This window comes from Fusarium phalaenopsidis, assembly GCF_050370095.1.
Source record: "Fusarium phalaenopsidis strain FUZ10S chromosome Unknown contig_32316, whole genome shotgun sequence".
Classification (NCBI taxonomy): Eukaryota; Fungi; Ascomycota; class Sordariomycetes; order Hypocreales; family Nectriaceae; genus Fusarium; species Fusarium phalaenopsidis.
In genome coordinates this window covers 2,211,241-2,230,439 of record NW_028145399.1, presented here as the reverse complement: position 1 = coordinate 2,230,439, position 19,199 = coordinate 2,211,241, and the positions used below count along the sequence as shown (strand labels likewise).

General features: G+C 54.1%; 9 protein-coding genes across 9 annotated transcripts; 4 read left to right on the top strand and 5 right to left on the bottom strand.

Moving 5' to 3' along the window:
* Window positions 1-2,082: 2,082 nt before the first annotated feature.
* On the top strand, window positions 2,083-2,487 carry LRP88_12278 (uncharacterized protein; the record flags this gene model as incomplete). The annotated part of the gene is made up of 1 exon (XM_083248672.1): window positions 2,083-2,487. The coding sequence occupies one exon, from the start codon at window positions 2,083-2,085 to the stop codon at window positions 2,485-2,487; it is 405 nt and encodes a 134-aa protein (XP_083096102.1).
* A 1,563-nt stretch (window positions 2,488-4,050) lies between these two features.
* On the bottom strand, window positions 4,051-4,659 carry LRP88_12277 (uncharacterized protein; the record flags this gene model as incomplete). Its single annotated transcript, XM_083248671.1, has 1 exon — window positions 4,051-4,659. One exon carries the CDS (start codon window positions 4,657-4,659, stop codon window positions 4,051-4,053), a length of 609 nt encoding a protein of 202 aa, XP_083096101.1.
* Window positions 4,660-5,869: 1,210 nt separating this feature from the next.
* LRP88_12276 (60S ribosomal protein uL13) lies at window positions 5,870-6,882 on the bottom strand (the record flags this gene model as incomplete). The annotated part of the gene is made up of 5 exons (XM_083248670.1): window positions 5,870-6,001; window positions 6,053-6,315; window positions 6,368-6,421; window positions 6,520-6,655; window positions 6,862-6,882. 5 exons carry the CDS (start codon window positions 6,880-6,882, stop codon window positions 5,870-5,872), a joined length of 606 nt encoding a protein of 201 aa, XP_083096100.1.
* A 734-nt stretch (window positions 6,883-7,616) lies between these two features.
* On the bottom strand, window positions 7,617-8,534 carry LRP88_12275 (BAG family molecular chaperone regulator; the record flags this gene model as incomplete). The annotated part of the gene is made up of 1 exon (XM_083248669.1): window positions 7,617-8,534. One exon carries the CDS (start codon window positions 8,532-8,534, stop codon window positions 7,617-7,619), a length of 918 nt encoding a protein of 305 aa, XP_083096099.1.
* A 1,555-nt stretch (window positions 8,535-10,089) lies between these two features.
* LRP88_12274 (thioredoxin-like protein) lies at window positions 10,090-10,538 on the top strand (the record flags this gene model as incomplete). The annotated part of the gene is made up of 3 exons (XM_083248668.1): window positions 10,090-10,141; window positions 10,220-10,318; window positions 10,369-10,538. The coding sequence occupies 3 exons, from the start codon at window positions 10,090-10,092 to the stop codon at window positions 10,536-10,538; spliced, it is 321 nt and encodes a 106-aa protein (XP_083096098.1).
* Window positions 10,539-10,778: 240 nt separating this feature from the next.
* On the bottom strand, window positions 10,779-11,939 carry LRP88_12273 (chalcone-flavanone isomerase-domain-containing protein; the record flags this gene model as incomplete). Its single annotated transcript, XM_083248667.1, has 1 exon — window positions 10,779-11,939. The coding sequence occupies one exon, from the start codon at window positions 11,937-11,939 to the stop codon at window positions 10,779-10,781; it is 1,161 nt and encodes a 386-aa protein (XP_083096097.1).
* Window positions 11,940-13,732: 1,793 nt separating this feature from the next.
* LRP88_12272 (F-box protein) lies at window positions 13,733-15,565 on the top strand (the record flags this gene model as incomplete). The annotated part of the gene is made up of 4 exons (XM_083248666.1): window positions 13,733-14,467; window positions 14,519-15,241; window positions 15,294-15,405; window positions 15,456-15,565. 4 exons carry the CDS (start codon window positions 13,733-13,735, stop codon window positions 15,563-15,565), a joined length of 1,680 nt encoding a protein of 559 aa, XP_083096096.1.
* Window positions 15,566-15,665: 100 nt separating this feature from the next.
* LRP88_12271 (uncharacterized protein) lies at window positions 15,666-16,142 on the top strand (the record flags this gene model as incomplete). The annotated part of the gene is made up of 1 exon (XM_083248665.1): window positions 15,666-16,142. One exon carries the CDS (start codon window positions 15,666-15,668, stop codon window positions 16,140-16,142), a length of 477 nt encoding a protein of 158 aa, XP_083096095.1.
* A 763-nt stretch (window positions 16,143-16,905) lies between these two features.
* Window positions 16,906-18,475, bottom strand: LRP88_12270 (ammonium permease MEP2; the record flags this gene model as incomplete). The annotated part of the gene is made up of 4 exons (XM_083248664.1): window positions 16,906-17,239; window positions 17,293-17,970; window positions 18,019-18,335; window positions 18,389-18,475. 4 exons carry the CDS (start codon window positions 18,473-18,475, stop codon window positions 16,906-16,908), a joined length of 1,416 nt encoding a protein of 471 aa, XP_083096094.1.
* Between the last annotated feature and the right edge of the window lie 724 nt (window positions 18,476-19,199).

The following is a 19,199-nucleotide window of genomic DNA, read 5'->3' as shown; positions in this document are numbered from 1 at the left end:
ACAGGAAATGCTGATCTTTGTCCGTGAATCTGAGGTTGCGCTGAAGGCATCACCATCGTAAACACTGCCAGTCACCACCACCCCTCGCTTAGCGCCCCCATTCACAGATCAAGCAAGCACATCGTCATTCAATCACCATGATGCTACTGTAACTTCCTGCTTGCCCAGACAGCCAGATCCTAAGGCGTGCGGCAAGGTTCATGGCTCCCACGCGAGTGGCGCACCCAGCTCCAGGCATTGGCTAGATTGGCACACAAGCCGGAGTGCCAGGCCCCGGGGCCGATGAGGGCAAAAAAAGTCAAAGGGGTCCTAACTAGAGCGGGAAGCAGTGTGATGTTTAATGTTTCGTCGGGTTGAGATTCTCATTCCAGGCCTTGGAGATCACTAAGAGAAAAAGGCCTGTATGTATGCCTCGTGGGGCAGAGTCTACTTTGCAATCCACTCTTTGTCTGCATCTGTCCCCATCTGGATCCCCCCCTGGCGCGAACCTGGACTTTGAACCCCTGGAAGACGAGACGTGCTTGCAGCTGCACACCCTCAGCTTCCCCCGGCTAGAGGCCACGAGTCCACGAGGCGACGACGTGGAGGATTGGCCAATCACTGGGGGGACTCTAACGGGTGATCATCGAGGCGTCACTTGATGAGGACGAGCGGATACAGTTCCAATACATTACCGACCGAGAAATCCAATATTGAAAAGATGAAGCTGAATAGCTTCTCCTCTAGACCCTCGGCCAATGCTCCGGAGAGTCTGGGCTGCAGTGCTCGGCCCCGCCCGGGGTACATGATGTGTCTGTCGTCGCACAGGTACCGCTCGTCTCGTCTCAGGGGCCATGTCTGTCTGTCCTCTCTCCACTCCTCCAACACCCATCACCATCACCTCAATCGTGCCATCCAAAGCAACCCCCCTGGTCTCGGTTCTGAAACTTGGGCTTACAAGTTACCTTGCTTTGAGTGATCGGCTTCATCTCGTCCTTCTGTAATTATAGCGCCCGCCGCCATCGTTGCACCTCTTGACACTCTAACTAGTAAACAACATTTGGAATTAATCCTTCAAGTGACTTGTACTACAGCCGTACGACCTCCCACCCTCCAAGTACCTGAGGAGAAAAAAAAAACGACCCCAAGGTGGTACTGTACCTCAAAGCCCCTCCCCTCCCCTCCCTGAGAAGTGTGTGCACCTTACGCACGCGCAGCGCACGCACGCACGCGCTGAGACCAAGACCAGTCCAGTCCATACCATCCATGGCCATTCCCGTCCCGTCTCATCTTCGTCCTCTCTTGTTCTCTTTAATCTCCAAGTCCTCCCACCCCCTGCTCGCCATTTCTTTTTACTCCATCCTTTGCCCAATTTCTTTTTCGTGCCCGTTTTCCCTCTCAGTCTCTCCTCGTTGACTCTTGTCCACTATAGCCTGACCCGACCCGACCAGACCAGACCACGCCAGACCACGCCCAACTTGATCAAGCTCCGATTCACCGTCGCGCACTTAACTACCTACCTATAACTCGATCCATTCAAGCCTTGGCTACCATACCACAACCTACCCGCGCCTTGCCTGTCCGGTCCTCTCGCTCCTCCGACTATCGACTCATCCGTCGTTGCTCGCCTCTTCTCTCGACTTCAAACCCTCAATCACTTCCGTTTCATACTCGTCGCTAGTATCCACCAGCACCAGCTTCTCTTCCTTTTACCCAAGTCAGCGTCGTATCGCGCATTGTCCACCATCATGCCTGCCTCCTTGGACTCTTCCCGGCCCATCATGGCCCCTTCGGTACGTCCTCCCCCCTCCTCTAGGTTGTTTCGCCCGCCTGTCTGCCCTGTACCCTTCACCGGGGGATCCGCTGTCTGCCCACCGTGGTGTTTGAGGACGCGAGCAAGTCAACTGTTGAGATGTGACTGATTGTCCATCTTTGTTTGCTTGCTCCGGCCGCCTAGTTCAGCTTGTCATCATCGTCTTTGTTCCCTGTCTACCAATACCCTGCCATATACTCTCTTCTTTGTACTATATCTCTCCTGTTTCACTGTCGCAACCCTTCACCTTTCACCCTTCAAAACCACTTGACTCTCGCCCATCCCTCAACATGGCCAAACCTCTTCCCTGGTCCTCTTCGCACGCCCACTCCCAGCCCAGCCGTCGCAAGCAGGATCAAAAGCAGGATCAACCAGCAGCTGACCCTTCCAAGAACCGCAACTCCGTTCGCTTCAGCACCTACAGCATGGCTCCCTCGTTCGCTCCCACCGTCCAGACCACCGATTCGGCCCACGCTGAGATCCGCGACATCGCCACTGGCCTCGACCGCATGGAGAACAAGGCCCTCACCTCGCAGCGCGTCGTCCTCACCGACGAAAAGACCGACACCATGAGCAAGCTCGCCTTGGGCGCCAAGCTCGAGCGCGCCCTCGACAGGAGGATGGTCGGCCAGGACGCCGTCATGCGACCTCGCGGTCAGAGCCTGAACGAGAAGCTCAGCGAGAAGGCTGAGTAAACTTGGTCATCTCGCGGCTGAATATGCCTCGATCAAACAAAACTGCCTCTTGTTTCCCACTCGAGACCCGCGTTTTTTCCTCGTTTTTCGCAAAGGCATGCTACTCCTCGCTTCGGGCACCCATCGCAAACCACCCGCATTGGCCCACGACCATCAGCCCAACTCCAGGGGGACAAAGGACAACCCACACCACTTTAACCCCCCTACCAACCAACTATACCACCCGCCAAAGCCTCATTTTTCACGAATACAGACCCCAAACTCAGGATACGCACACCATGAAAGACAGCTACTGTTTTCCTTTTTAGTTCTCTCTTATTTTTAATGGCATGTCAGGGATGGATAAACAGGGAGGGAGGGGAACAACGTGACATGGTGCCGAGCCCAGGACTTCTACCGAAGACTCCGGAGTTGGTTGGAATGAAATCAGGGAAAGGGGGTGACCGAGAGGGATACACGCGTTTATTCTTTTCAATCGTCATGTCGCCAAAGCAAAAGAGCCAGGCGCAAGGGAAGAAAGAGAGGAGCAAAGGGCGGCAAGAATCTCAAGGAAGTGTACGATTACCCATGTATTTTGGCGGATATCATGTTCTTTTTTTTTCGCGTCTTTTGCCTAGTTACCCCCTCATGCCGAGAAACACGGCCGTCAAATCAGTCTTCTTTATTGTTTCTACCATGGATGCTGGGTAGCTTTCGTTGTGTAGAGCAGCATTGAGTGGAGGTGATGCACCTGGATCCTATAGAGTTGAAGAATCAATGGCTCTTGGCATTGGCACGACATGTAGTGCATACATGACTCCCTGCGAAGAAAGTCGGGTGTGTATTGAAGTACTTGGGGAATACTTGCATTAACACGGAATTATTCTGACACAGACGTCAACTTGCAGGAAACGTGGTCGTGCTGAGGAATCAGGGGTTCATTCGCATTGACTTCCATGAGAGCGCTTTGGCACAGACACAAGCCAACTGTACGAAAGTGGTTGCGTATTGAAGAACCAAGGGTATCCTATATATGGAGAAGTTGCATAGACATGAGTACCTAGGAGTCCAAGGCAGATACTGGCACTTCCCTGTGAGAAACGTACTTAGCATACGTATGATGGACCACATGGAGGGGCCATCTCGCATTGACATGAAGACCTTTTGGGATGCGCGTCAACTCCCTACGAAGAGCAGTTTCGTATGAAGAATTCAAGGGCTCCATTTCATTAACATGGAAGCCTTATGATATATCGAGATCGGTTGAAAACGTAGCGGCACATTGTCAAGAAATAGGTATTCTTTCGCATTGACATGAAGGCATTTTGACAGGCATAAACTCCCTATAAAAAACACGGCAGAAACAACAAACCCATTACCCTCAACATAAAACCCGCATTCCGTCATGCCATGATGTGGCATATCCAGGCTGAGACATCTTCGGCTAGTATCTCGCCCTCTCTGAGCTCTGTACCTGCAGATGGTCACGGCCATCCCATGTCTCAGGTGAACCACTGCCGAAGCCATCTACATCTCGGAGCCACACACTCAACCACACAATCACCCTCGACTCCACATCCCAGATCATGCTTGGTCCTTCTCAATCTTGCCCTCAACATCCTTGAGCAACTGCACAAGCTCAGCCTCCTCACCCTCAACCTCAAGACCCCTCTTGACCCAATCCCTCGCCTCCTCCAACCTCCCCATCTCGCTCAGACACCTTCCCCTCCTCCACCACGCCTTTGCGTTTCCAACCCACCTCGCCTCGACGCTCGCGTGTGCGTCCACAGCGCCCTCAGCCCAGTTCTGCAGCGCCATGTGCGCCTGCGCCCTGTTCGCCAGCAGCGAGCTAACCTCCTCTCGCACCAGGGCCGCGGGCTCCCACATGGGCCTCGTCATGGCCATCTGCAGACCCAGGGTGTAAAACTTGATTGCGTCGGCGTACTTGCCCTTGCGGTACTCTGCATTGCCCGAATCGCGGAGCTTGGTCACGTTGGCTGTGCGCTTAGGGTTGACGGGGATCGGAGGGGGAGGAGCTCCTGATGGTGTCTCGAGGTTGAGTAGCGAGCGGTGCAGGGCGTTGAGGGTCTCGAGTTCGGCGGCGAGGGCGCGGGATGGGTTGAGTGACGAGATGGCCTTGGATTGAGGGTCCATCTGAAGAGGGAGGAGATCAAAGTGTGTAAGGTCCGACATGTTGACGGATGTGATTTATGTGTTGCGCAGATGCTGTTTCTTATACTGAGGAATCGCGGGTATCTTTTTGGGTCTGTTGGTAAAAGAGCGACTGTGTTGCGAGCGCGCAAGGTGGAAAGCGTGGTGTTGAGGTTGTCTGTCACTCTCCGTGGGCGCTGCAAGTAATAAGTTGATGTTTAGGACACCTCACTTAAAGTTCTTATCTTATCTTAGCGGCACATGACACCCCTCGCGGCCACCTTGCCTTACCCTGGAGATTCACATGAACAACCTCAGTCATTATATCGCAGGACAACTGCCAGCTCTAGCAAGTCCATTGCTTGTATTTATTGAACTGGGTTTTAATAATGTGGTATCGAGGAGGGTCTCCGCTAATTCATGTCATGTTATCATCGGTGTTGTCGCTTAAATACAATTGTGTGCCCTATTTCCATGATGAATTGTTGCTTCAATAAACATGTCATCTGTCCCACATATTGGGGTTCTCCATACTGTAATGAACTCACAATTCGCCCAATGATAGAAGTCCCTACACGATACGCAATCATTAACAGGCTGGTTCATTCCATGGACCTTGATAGATCCCATCATGCCATCAATCACCCAAATCACCATGACATGACGTCTTCACCTCGCTTCATCTCGTCGCACAATTCACAGCCATCACAATGCGTTTCGTCGTATATACCACTTGATCAAACAAGAACCTTTCCTTTTCTACTCCTAGTGCAAAATGCGAGACCCTGTCCCGATGTAACAAGCACCTCCCTTCACCATCCCCTTGAACCCGTCCGCCGAACTACTGGCGTCCTTGGGTGATAGATGAAGAAGAGACATGACAGATTCCAAGAGAAAAAAAACCCATATGACGCCCCGAAACAAAGTCCCATCGTTGGTCCTCATAATGACAAGAGTGCAAAAATCTCGGCACATAGTCTCTCTCATCCTCATGCATTCATCATGTTGATTGTGGGTTTCTGTGCTTTATTTTTCTTCTCTTGGGGAATGGGGGTTCCAGACGACGGGACTTCATTTAGAACATTTTTGGGGGAATCGACATCCTCTCCTCAAGCCGCCCTTGCCATCACTCAGCAAATCAAGTAAATCCCTTTGTTGAACCGCCGCGCCAATCTAACGAAACGCACGAGAAATCATGGTGCCAAGTTTTACCTAGACCGGCAAGAACCTAAAGTCGAGGGATATGGCTGGCTTAGTAGCCAAAGGCAGCGAGGGCCTTGGTGGTCTCGTCCTTGACGGCGGCGGTCTTCTTGGCGTCCGAGAGTTGTCGGGCAGCAATCTTCTTGCGCTCGTAGTAGGCCGCGGCCTTGGCCTTTCTTCGGTCCTCCAATCTGTAAAATGTCAGTGACGATCTTCAGTCTATGAGCACGCAAACATACCGGCCAACAATGTCCTGGTACTTCCAGCCAACCTCGTGGCTCAGACGGCCAACGGTGCAGTACTTGCGGCCGGGCTGGAGTCGGAGAACACGGAGAGCCTGGGGGACGACCATCTTCTTCTTCTTGTCGTAGGGAGGGGGGACACCCTCAAAGACCTTGAGGCGCTCGAGAGCGGCGGCACCACGGGCAGTCTTGTGGGGGATCATGCCACGGACGGCCTTGTAGAAGATTCGGGAAGGAGCACGGAAGTGGAAAGGACCTGTCTTGGGGTCAATGACTGCATCTCGACACTGGGAAGCGGTTCTGCTCACCTCCGCGGGTGGGGTTGTATCGGGTGATCTTTCGGAGGTGGGCGTGGTACTTGACTGTTGGCATCATCAGCTTGTGTCCTGGCTCGTCGTGGTGGTGCCCGGTGGTGGTGTTCGGCCACAGGTCGGAGTTGTGCGTCGTGGGGTAGACATACGCTTCGCGCGGAAGAACTCGCCAGAGATGTTGAGAGCCTCGCAGCGGACGATGACAATCTTCTGGCCGCTAAGGAGCTGCTTGGCGACAATGGAGGCGAGTCGGCCAAGGAGATGGCCCTTGCCATCGATGACGACCTAGAAGACGCACAAAGGTCAGCGAAATGCACCTTTAAATATTCCCATGTGAAAGCAGCGGGCGTCGAGTTCAAGGCAGAAGCCGGCGCTGAGGTCTTGGAGATCCCGCAGCCTCCTCAATCCGTTCCCAGCGCCTGCATCCTGCCTCTGCCCTCGACCCGTGGTCGCATCACCATGGTTGTGCGGTAGACTTGAAGGTTACTCACAACCTGCTCGAACGTCGACATCGTAACCGTCTTTTCTGGGGGAATTAAAGAGAAGGAAAAGAAGGGCAGCTCAGACGACGGCTAAGACAAACAAATCCTCGAACCTGGCCGGCGAGAATCTGTATTTCCTGTGCTGCTGGGGTTAGTCGTCCCTCGAATGTTGGGTGGAAGTGGTCGCGATATGATTGACGTGCGAAAAATCCAAGGACCGCTTGAGGGCTCGTTGTGCCTTTGGAGGGAAATACGCTAGCCCCATATGGAAAGGGCGTGATTCGGCAGAAGCGGTGCTGGATGTGCTTAGGGTTTAGAGACCTAGAGCCTTGGTGCCGACAATTTACCGAGCGCGGGCGCGCCCTTCCCACAAAGCTTGAAATGGATCTCGGGCATCCGGGGAAAGTCGGTCACTTGGCACGTGACCTCGGTGGATCGTTCCGACGGCGGATGGGTAAGGGTTATCGTCACTGATCAGGAAATCTGGAGATGAAGCAAAGGTGATCTAGATTCAAGTGGTCTAGCCAAATCCCAAATGGTTGATTAAAGAAAAGAATACAATCTGTCCAGGCTTTCTATCTTTGTCATCATCATCAAGGCCGTCGAATCTCCTTGGATCTATTGTACAGCTTGTTCTAATGTGAATAGCAAATGGTAAACGAGCATCCGCATATCCATCCGGTTTAACGCCAAAGCACTCGAGACTAGACAATCTTCCCGGCCTCTAACATGGCCGTCAACAACTATAAGTAGGAAAGTTTGGGTTATGAGTCCTTCGCAACATCCAGTTCCTTCAGTGTCTTCTGGACCTGCTGGACCAGCTCTTTTCTCCTCGCCCTGACCTCTGCAATACCCTCGCTGTCAATGCAGTCAAGCTTGAGCATGATGTGCTGCATGATGGACTCTGACACCTTGCGATGCTCCTCCTCCCGCTTCTTGGGATCGGAGGGGGGCGCCTCGATGTAGTCGGTGCAGAGGGGCAGCCATTTGATCTGGAATTCGACGGCGAGGTCGTCCAGAGCCTTCATGGGGCCGCTGGTCGCTCCAGAGGATACAGGTGGCGCAGGAGGTGATCGAGGCTGATCAAACGTAGAGGTACTGTCACGAGGGCTGCTCGCCGACACAGAGTCACCGTCGCTGGTGATACCCTTCTTCTTGTCGCGCTTCTTTCTGCGACGGCGGGCTTTCCTGTCTTCCCGGGGCGCATCAACAATCACCATCTCCTCGTCGGATGGGCTGCTGATATCATCAATCTCGGGAATCACCGCCATCAGTTCGCTGTTGTTTTTGACGCCGTAATCTCGAACTGGCGCCATGGGGTCCTTGAGCTGCTTGCCCTTGTACAGGAGCTTGATCCGTGAGGTTCCCCGCACAGGCAGCTCCATCATGAGAGCGACCCGGTCCTTAACGTCTATCACCCGCAGCTTTCCATCTCCGATTGCATACGCAGGAAAGTGCGCCGGATACGTCACGCCCCTGTTCTTGATCAAGAGGACGTCATCTTCGGGAGCTGGCGGTGCAGCCGAGTGAGATCTGGGATAATACTGGGCTTCGGTCACATCATCCAGATCTTGGGAAGTGATGTAGCTAAAGTCATCGTCGGTGACGGCGGGCACACCGCCGGGGATGGAGCCGTAGGGCGAAAGTTGTTCGCGGCTGATAGACCAGCCGTATCTCGACATTGTCAGGGGGACGGCGAGCAGGACGGCGAGGCTGCTGTAGACTAGTGTTGGAGGGACACCAAGAGTGTCGGAAATGTAATCGCTCGAATCTTGAAAGGCAGACGAGAGATTAGCCAACGCCCCGTTGAGGTAGGACGTGACGTTTTGTAAGGCACCGGGAGATGCCACGATTTCTTGGGCGGAATCCACCTTGTTCAGTCGGTTCTAAGGTGGCCCGAAGAGGACACCCTAGAGGCAAATGGGGATACAAATGCAGTTAATTGACCAAGGTCATGGACAGGAAGCGAGGTAAAGGCAGGGCGGTCGGGTCGAGAGGACGTCTGTTCAAGGCGGTTCTCTGTGATCGACCGTGGGCTGATGTGGAGCAGGTGGGCAGCGCGCGACGAGGCGGCAGCGGACGACGATCACGACCCTTGGGGCCAGGGTCTTCCCAGCGATGCGACCTGGGCGACCAGTGTCGAGAGAGGTTCCCGCGGGCGGTGCGCAACGCAGTGAGTTGGCAGCGGGGAAGCCAGACAAGCAGGCAAGGCAAGCAAGAAGGCGGGCAGGTCAGGTAGCGCAGGCGGACAAGGCGTCAGTCGGTTTGACAAGCGTCGGGGCTTGGGTTCTCCGGTGACACTGTGAGGGGCTTGGCCGTAATACGTCGAGGTCAGGCTGCAAGTATGTACCTCTGTACAACGTAGATTCGTATGCGCGTGGTGGATGTGTGTGATGATGATGCAAGTCGCAAACCGGGCAGCTTGAGGATGCGGGCAGGGGGCTCAGCGATTGGTCGAGATGCAGGCGGGAGGGGACGGGAGGTTCTGAATCTTGGATCGCGCTGTATGTACGAGCAGAAAGCAGATGTTGCAAGCAGTCCGGATCTACGATGGAAATCAAGGAGCCGTTGTTAGTTCGTGATGGTGCGAGGTCGAGATTGGTAGAGATAAAGGGTCGAGGCCAGATTTCTAAAAATTGAAACATTCAGCCCGGGGCCTGGTTAATCTCGGGCAGCCAGAGCCGCACGGGGGACCCGACGCCTCCTTCCAGGTTCATGGCCTGACAATTGGCAATGGAAACCTGGGGGAAGACGTCGGGCAGTTCTAGCGGGAGAGCCCCTAAGGGGAGGGCACGTTCAGGGGCCCGGTATTTATCCAGAAGGCGCTAGAGGGCCCGAGGCCGGGGCGTCAAGCCCTGGAGAAGGGAGTCTAGGGACAGCGTTTGATTCCAGTCGAATCTGAGAGGCTGACTCAGCCCCGAGGCCCGGATTGAGAAGCAATTGCATCATCGCTTTTCCGTCCGAAACCCCGTGGAATTACATCCCCAACGCCGATATCCAATTCCAAATCCAATATTCCAAATCCATTGCACTTGAAGCCCATGACAAATCACCCCGATTTGCCTCTACGTGCCGACTTCCTCAGGTTCATTATCGCGCAATCAATCACCAGGGCTCCCTCTGATAGATAAATACCTCGCCGCCCTCTTCTTCTCCGCCCCGCTCTCACAAGCCAAGTAAACCCCATCCATGAACTTCTTCCGTTCATTCTTCCACCGCGCACCCAGTCCCGGCACCATGGCAGAGATCTCCCAGAAGGTTCAGCAAATCATTGACGACAACGCTGTTGGTATGTTGGAATCCATCCCGTAATGGGCGCTGTGGGGCGCATGTGCTCGTGGATAGTAGCTAACACCCTTGTTCGCAGTCGTCTTCTCAAAGTCTTACTGCCCTTACTGCAGACAGACCAAGAAGACCCTGGACGACCTCAACACCGTCTACGAGCTCCTCGAGCTTGACCAGATCCGTATGTTGTCCTCTTGATTCGGTGAATAAGTCTGTTACTAACACCTTCAGCCGACGGCTCTGACATCCAGGATGCCCTCGAGCAAATCTCTGGCCAGCGCACCGTCCCCAATGTCTACATCAAGCAGAAGCACATTGGCGGCAACTCGGACGTCCAGAGCTTGAAGTCTGGCGGTAAGCTCCAGAACCTGCTCAAGGAGGCGGGTGCATTGAAGGCGTAAGGACCGGCTACTCCTGTTTGACCGGACAAGGAGAGCTGATAACCTTCAGTTCCAAGCTATAGAAGCTTGTAGACTATAGATATACGATAGCTAGATAGCACCGCCACTTGGTGTTGCGTGCACCTGCAAAAGCAGATGAGTTGAATTCATAAAACCTTCGACCTTACTCGTCGAGTTGTGTCTGCCTAGTGATACATGTCTTTTGCTGTCCATAACGTACACCTCTTCGTGATACCTGCTCTACAGAACTTGCGTGGCGACAGTGCCAACGGGTCTCTCGACAAATTCCATGATGCCATTGATAATGTTCCGCCTGGCCTCCTCTGACGCAACCTTCTTGCCAGCGAGGTAGTTGAGCCAGAGCAGCCTCGACAGTCGCTCATCACTCAGGCTTCCCATGACGCTCTTCTTCGGTGTCTTGAAGTCGCCGCTGTTGTAAGTGAGCGTCAATGTCCCTGAAGCGTCCCGGGCGAGGAGCAGTTCCTTCTTCTTGAGGACCTGGCCTCTCTGGAACATCTGCTTGAATGTCTTCATAGCGGTTCCAAAAGCCTCATCATTGTACTCCGAGTCTCGACCCGTGCGAGCTTGAATAGCCCTCACAAGACCATCGCGCATATGGGGAAAGTCTGTGTCCCGAACGGGGGTAATGCGGAACGCCGTGCGGCATCCGGCATCCTTCAAGATCGCATTCCACGTCTCCTCACCCTCGGTCGCATCCTCCAGCGCCTTTCGCAGGGCCTCCTTCTCCGACGGAATCAGAGTCGTGGCCAGAGGGTTGATCTTCTTGACGAGATAGTGCTGCAACTTCTCAATGTCTTGAGTTGCGACGTAGAAACCAACCACATACACCTCAATGCCAATGAAGGTTACCGTCCTCGTTCCCAGACCAACCAGTGTGAACTCGGTGCCCTTCTTGTCGGTAACCGCAGCCGCAATGGGGCCGGGGGCGCTCTGAGGCGGGGCAACCTCTTCGATGTCTATCGTCCGAGGATACAACTTGATGGTGGTGTTGCCGGTGGGAACAACCTCTTGACCATCCTCATCGTGGAGGACAACCTTGCGCTTCTCGCCCGCTTCAGTCTTGAAGGTTTCTGTCGGTATCGGCGCATCACACTTGACAGCCCGCTTCTCCTTCTCGCTCTGGACATCGATGGCTTGCTTGAGCTTCCAAGCTGTGTAAATGAAGGAAACGATGCCAGCGATGGCACCAGCGGCTAGGAAAGCAGTACGGTTCTGCTCGTAGTCTCTTCGCTTCGCATTGAGGTGATTCACGTCTAGATCATCGACCAGGCGGTTGGATTGACGCTGAGAGAACATGGTACGACGGGATGCCCGGGCGATGGCGCATTGCGTCCGAGCTTGCGCGCGAAGCACGGGACGAAGAGTCGAAGGACGAAGCATGACGACGCTCAGCGATAGTAAAGGAGGGTATCTATTCAATGTTTGAAGAGAGATCAAATCAAAAACAAAACATCGAATGGGAAAAGAAGGGCATGGAGGTTGTTAGTGATGATCTGAAAGTGCAATCAAGATCCGGCAAGCTACGGACGATGGCGGGAAAACGTCTGATCCGTGTCGATGCCCCACATCATGTCGTTATCTAATCACCGACGCAACTACGTCAGCGTCACCATCACGACCATCTCTCTTACCCTGGAGTCGGGCATCGAAAAGTAGTTGAGTCAGCCAGTTGAGATTCGGACGAGAGAGGGATTTTATATCACATGCATCTACGGAATGATTATTTGTAGTTTGAACAGCTGGTTCCGTATTAAATGTAGTGCAGAATGGCAGGCGGGGTCACTTGTTCACAGAGCGTGTTGATGACACTACAACGTGACATTCTCCGCATTGAAGAGTCATCAGCAAGGACATGAACTCTTTGATGGTAATATCAGCCTTAGGGCAGGAGGGGATCCTAGACATTTTTTTTTTTAAAAAAAAAGGACCCATGTCATACCCTAATTCGGGCTTTTGCATGATCCTCAGGTATTACCGTCATGGACTCCTCTCAACATGCGCCGCATTGTGGCTGGAGAAGCAAGGTTGAATCCAGACGCTCCTGGCCGTTTTCCTCTAGCCTTCCATGCGAGCCAGAACTCCTCTTCATGTTCCATGGGTCATTAATGGCTGACGCCACTTCATTGTTCAGACCTCTTAATGAAGCGCCTCCAATAAGCCCGTTTCTGGCCTCGACGAATTACACCTCTACATACCTATCAGATATTACTATATCCCTCCCCGTCTCCCCGCAGTCAACGTGATCAGTCGTGACCTGAACACGCGATCCAGCGAGACACTCTGCATTCCTCGCATTCATCCTCACGGTCCTCATCAAGCTTGTCACTCTACAGAGTCACATCCAAGTCAAGACCCGCAAGCGCCATCCCCCTGATCTAGAGAGAAGACTCCCGCCTCAACCCCACTACGGTCATCCCCGCGACTACAGACAAGGCCTGAGCCCGGGCTGGGATCATCTCCATAGGACGGGACCATCTGGGGACCGCCTCGTCCGCGCGCAGAGTGAAGTGCAGAGTCTTCAGAGGCTTGCAGCGCTTACAGTGGGCTCCCAGCGCATGACCACGCGAATTTACAGGGCGCATCTGCCAAATCAAGGACCCAGGTCCCTCCCATCGCGACTGAAACCAAGGAAATAAACACAGACGCCTCCCCTGTCCTTGCGGGTACTTGCAAAGCCCAGCTTCCACCTGCGCCAACGCGAGTACTGTGCTGGTCACCGTAGGTACCCTACCCAAGCCCAACCCAGCCAGTACCCAAGTTAGCGAAAAGCTCCGCCCCGTTTTTGGCTCGCCTTGCCAACTGGAACCAACCTACGAACTCCAACTACCGCCGCTTGTTCCACCATCATCATCATCAGTTTCATCGCCGCCGCGAAACGCATATACTCGAAGCGAGCGAGCGTGTTGACATCGGACCGCGTCCCCGACCATCCTGCATCTACTCAAGTTACGTCGAATACGCTTTCGCTACGATAACGATCCGCATCGGCCTTGAACGGGCCTCCCGAATCTCGCAGCCGCCCGTTGCCGCTGCTTAAGAATCACCCTTGTGATCCCTGATTTTCAGGCTCCTTGTTGCCCAAAACCGTTCTTCGACGACCGCTCCACCTGTTATAAACACAAGCAGCGTGCCCGTATCGTCGTTTGATGCGGTCCGCTGCCCTGCCCGCCAACATGGCTGCTTCCGCCGCTGCTCGACCGAGCCCTGCGCCCGCCGACGACCAAGATGACTCCCGATCGTCGTCGTCGTCGACTTCCCCCGCGCCCGCCGACAACGAAGAGTCCGACTTCTTCCTTGGTGCAAACGATTCACAGTCGAGCATCGGAGTACCAAACTTTCAAGATATGCAGGTCGAAGATGATTGTCAGCCGCCCGTTAACCGGCTACCAAACGAGATCCTCATCAGCATCTTTGCCAAGTTGAGCGCCACCTCAGACCTCTACCACAGCATGCTTGTCTGCAAGCGGTGGGCCAGGAACACAGTCGACCTTCTTTGGCACCGTCCTGCTTGTACGAACTGGAGGAACCACAGTAGCATTTGCCAGACCCTGCAGCTCGAGCACCCTTTTTTCAGCTATCGTGACTTCATCAAGCGGCTTAACCTCGCTGCCCTCGCCGATAAGGTCAACGATGGTAGCGTGTTGCCTCTTTCAGTGTGCACCCGGGTCGAGCGACTGACCCTCACCAACTGTCGCGGGCTCACCGACTCTGGCTTGATCGCCCTCGTCGAGAACAGCAACTCGCTCTTGGCTCTCGATATTTCCAATGACAAGAACATTACGGAACAGTCAATCACCGCCATCGCCGAGCACTGCAAGCGCCTGCAAGGACTCAACATTTCCGGCTGCGAGAACATCTCGAACGAGAGCATGATTGCACTAGCAAACAACTGCCGGTATATCAAAAGAGTGCGTCTGGAGGAGTCTGTTGATTGATGCATGTGACTAATTCCGTGGTAGTTGAAACTCAACGAGTGCGCCCAGCTTCAGGACGATGCTATCCACGCTTTCGCCAACAACTGTCCCAACATCCTCGAGATCGATCTTCATCAGTGCAGTCGCATCGGCAACGGCCCAGTGACGTCTCTGATGGTCAAGGGCAACTGTCTGCGCGAGCTTCGATTGGCGAACTGCGATTTGATCGACGACGATGCCTTCCTATCGCTTCCCGCTGGACGACACTTTGAGCACCTCCGCATTCTCGACCTGACTTCTTGCATGCGCTTGACGGACGCTGCGGTCCAAAAGATTATTGATGTGGCACCGCGCCTGCGTAATCTCGTGCTCGCCAAGTGCCGGAACATCACTGATGCTGCTGTGCATGCCATTTCCAAGCTCGGCAAGAACCTGCACTATGTGCATCTTGGTCACTGTGGAAACATCACCGACGAGGGAGTCAAGAAGCTTGTTCAGAACTGCAACCGTATCCGATACATCGATCTCGGCTGCTGCGTCAACTTGACGGATGAGTCAGTTAAGCGACTTGCTCTTCTCCCCAAGCTGAAGCGTATCGGTCTGGTCAAGTGTAGTTCCATCACAGATGAGTCTGTCTTGGCGCTTGCTGAAGCCGCGTACCGACCCAGAGTGCGACGAGATGCCAGCGGTGTTCTTGTTGGCGGCGAATACTACGCTTCAAGTCTTGAGCGTGTCCATCTCAGCTACTGTATCAACCTCTCTCTCAAGGTCAGTATTGATCAAGTCTATTCTTTCCTGGACAGCTACTAACTGCATACAGAGCATTATGAAGCTGCTCAACTCATGTCCAAGACTCACTCACCTCAGTTTGACTGGAGTAGCTGCCTTCCAGCGCGACGATTTCCAGCCCTACTGTCGACAAGCGCCTCCAGGTCAGTTGACTCAGTTGTCGTTTGATGCCCCTGCTGACCATGCTATAGAGTTTACACAGCACCAACGAGATGTGTTTTGCGTCTTTTCAGGCACCATGGTGTCCAAGTTCCGAGACTTCCTAAATACCTCACCACAATTCGAGGAATACTGGGAGACTAACAGCTGGCCGCGCTCAGCTCGCTGGGACGCTATTCGGGCACCCCGTAACTCTGTAGCTGCTCAACAGTCGGCTGCCGTGGGTGAGGGAGCCGATGATGAAATGGCCGACGATGACAACGACTTTGAAGGAATGGACGGTAGCGAGATGGCAGTGGATGCCCAGGCCCCTATCCCCGTCAACGGAAACGTCACCAACGGAACTGTGAATCCCAACCAGCTTATGAACAACACATTCACACAAGCCATCCCAGTGCCCCCTCCGCCACCCGGCTTATTACTAGGTCAGCTCCCTACACTCTTTGCGCCACTGGCCCGCCTCTTGCCCTCGCCGCGTCTAGCGCGAACGGCTCCAGGATTGCTTGGGTCTGTGGCATATCGGAACACCATTAACAACCTGACAGCAGGCGGAGTACAACAGCAGCGGCTGCCTCAGGTCACCAGCCATGCCAGCGCCGCAACCCTGGGCCACGGCGGTCCTACCAACGGAGAGCCTTCAACAGGCGCGAGCACGGCGACTATCCACCGACCACAGGAGAATGGCGAGCAGCAGCAGCAGCAACCCGACGTGATGAACTGAAACGATAGAATGTTTGCTTTAAGGCTCAGGTTAGGTTAGCGATGACACCACGATTTGTTTTTGGGCTTCTCTCTGCCCACGGTACGGACCTCCTTGGGCCAGCTCCCCCGCGTTCGACCCGGCTAATGGACGACCAAGGCGTTGGAAGAAGAGCAGAGGAGCTCTCTGGAATGGTTAGACGACAGACACAGAAAGCGCGCGCGCACCGGGGAGTTTTTTTGTTGTGTGAATGGCACGCCGCGGTTTTTGCGGCCACGACTTTTGACGGCAAGGAACCACACGTAACTAGGTATACCACGGGGGGAGGGGGCAAATGGCATGGAGGAGGCGGACGGACACACGGGGCACGTACGTACATGATCAGTCACGACGGGCTTTTGCTTGGTTTTTTTTTATACAGAGGCTGTGCGGTTATCTGGCATCCTCTGAGAGGAGAAGAGGATCATGGTAGAGCGGTCATAGTGTTGATAATGCCTGCTTAGGGGGAACACATAGTCTGATTACATGATGCTTTGCGTTGTGTTGTGACGCGAGTTTTGGAGTTGACAATAGACTTGCTTTTGATGGACATGATTTACTTTTGATTGAAGACGTTGAGTTTATAATAATGTGTTATTAAGTTGACTATCTGGTGTTGACCAACGTCTCACTAGATATATGGGTATATATAATTGCCTTCACAACTCGACGACAACGACATACAAGAACTACTTCTTATGTATCCATGGTATCATCCATCCTTCAGAGTCTCACACGTGAAACCCTAAGCATTCCCCTGAATCTTCTCCTGGCTAGTCTGAGCACTGGCAACCGAGTGAGGGTGCGTGCTATCAGCCATGTGTCGGGTCAACTCGACATAGTCGTAGGCAAACTCGCCGAGCTGACCGTCATCGAGACCGAGCTCCTCCTCCTCGGCAGAGACGCGCAGCGACAGGCCGGGGATGAGGTTCATGAGGAACAGGAGGATGCACGAGAGGACAAAGGACCAGCCAAAGGCAGCGCAGGTGCCGGCAATCTGGTAGCCGAGCTGGACCCAGTGGCCGTCGACCCAGCCGATGGGGTCGTACTCGCCGCCGTCGAGGTTAGCGATGGATTTGCTGGAGAGGAGTTAGCGAGGGTTTGTAAGTGAGTCAAGGAGTGAAAAACGTACGTTCCAAAGATACCGGTGAGGATGTTGCCAACCATACCGCCGATACCGTGGACGGCAAAGATATCAAGACCGTCGTCGACGTTGAGGACGAACTTGAGCTTGGTGGCAAAGTTGCAAAAGATACCGCCGCAGACACCGATGATGACGGCAGCCCAGGGCTTGACGAAGCCAGCAGCAGGGGTGATGGCAACGAGACCAGAGATGGCACCGGAGCAGAAACCGATGGTGCTCCACTTCTTCTCGAGACGGTAATCGAGAAGGGCCCAGGCAATGGCACCGCAAGAGGCAGCAAGGTTGGTCACGTAGCAGGCCATGACGGCGCGAATGTTCATGCCGAGAGCAGAACCACCGTTGAAGCCGAACCAACCGACCCAGAGGAAGACGGTACCGAGAACAACGTGGGTGACGTTGTGAGGACGGTAGGGGAGACCGTTGTTGCGAGAGTAGCCGGTACGCTTGCCGAGCATCAGAGAGTAGGCGAGAGCGCAAGTTCCTGAAGAAACGTGGACGGGACCGCCACCAGCAAAGTCGTAGCTGGGGAGGTTGAACAGCCAACCGTTGCCGTTCCAGGTCCAGTAGGCGATGGGGTCGTAGACAATGGTGGACCAGAGGAGCATGAAGACCATGGCAGGGAGGACACGGCCACGATCAGCAACGGCGCCAATGGCGAGGGCAGGGCTGTCAAGTTAGCATTTCCCCTCGTCTTGCTCGGAGAGAGATACTCACGTAATGCAGGCAAACATGCCCTGGTAAAGGCACAGCAGGATATCAGGAACGAAAGAAGATCCATTGGGCTGAGCCAGAGTCTTCATGAGACCGAACTGGGTGAGGTCGCCCAGGAAGGCGTTTCCAGTTCGAGAAAAGGTCAGGGAGTAACCCCAGAAGAACCACTGGAAGCTGATGAGGGCGACCGAAGCCATGGACAGCAGAATCAGCGTCAGGGCAGACTTGCGACGGGCCAGGCCGCTGTAGAAGAAGCCGACGCCGGGAATCATGAGAAGAACCAGGACAGCGGAGATGACGATGAAGGTCATGTGCCCGGTCTGGAGCCAGCATGTTAGTTGACATGATTACAACCAGAGTATTGCTTACTCACGTCGTAAAAGACATTCAGGTCATGGATACCAGCAGAGTAGCCATCGTCGGCCTTGCCCTCTGTTCCATTGTAGGGGAGCGAAGACATGATGGCGACAGTGTTAAAGGCAAGACTGTCAAAGCTTGTTGTTTGTTCCCAGAACCCACGATGTTCGGATGGGAAGGACTTGAAGGGATGAGGCGAGACAAGAAACGGTCTGGGGGTCGACAAAGGCTAAATACCTTGCCCAACGTCCGACGGGTTCAAGACCAGACAAAGGCAAAACTGACACCAGGGGTATCCTCCTTGAATCCGATCCTCCGTGACAGAAAGGCTAACAAGTTGCGCCAGCGACAGGGGGGTACATGTCGGATATGGTGTGGGGGAATCTTGATAAGACGCCCATAGCTCGAGTAGCAATATGAGAGCACCCCCAAAGAAGGTAATGAACATCCGAAAGGAGTCCGAACTGACCAGACGGCTGCAGCCAAGAGAGCCACTCGTCAGTTGGCATTCCGTCTTCAAGGCATGGGATCACTGTGCGAGCCGTCATCTCTGGGGCAATAGGATACGGCATATGGATATCTCGGGATCCAGAAATAGCCAAGAGACTCTTGGCTGTCGATAGACCCCATGATTGCGATCCTCGATAGTCTGGAAAAGGCTGACAGACCGAGTTTCGTCGACGAAATGAAGCATCTTCTAGCTCTTCTCGACGGGTTCTTTTGTGCTTATCGCAGCATGCAATGCATGCGCGATCCCATATGCGAGTGGGAGGGCCGGATCCCAAGCCACCGTCGACTTAAAACGGCGCCTACTGATAAGCATCGAA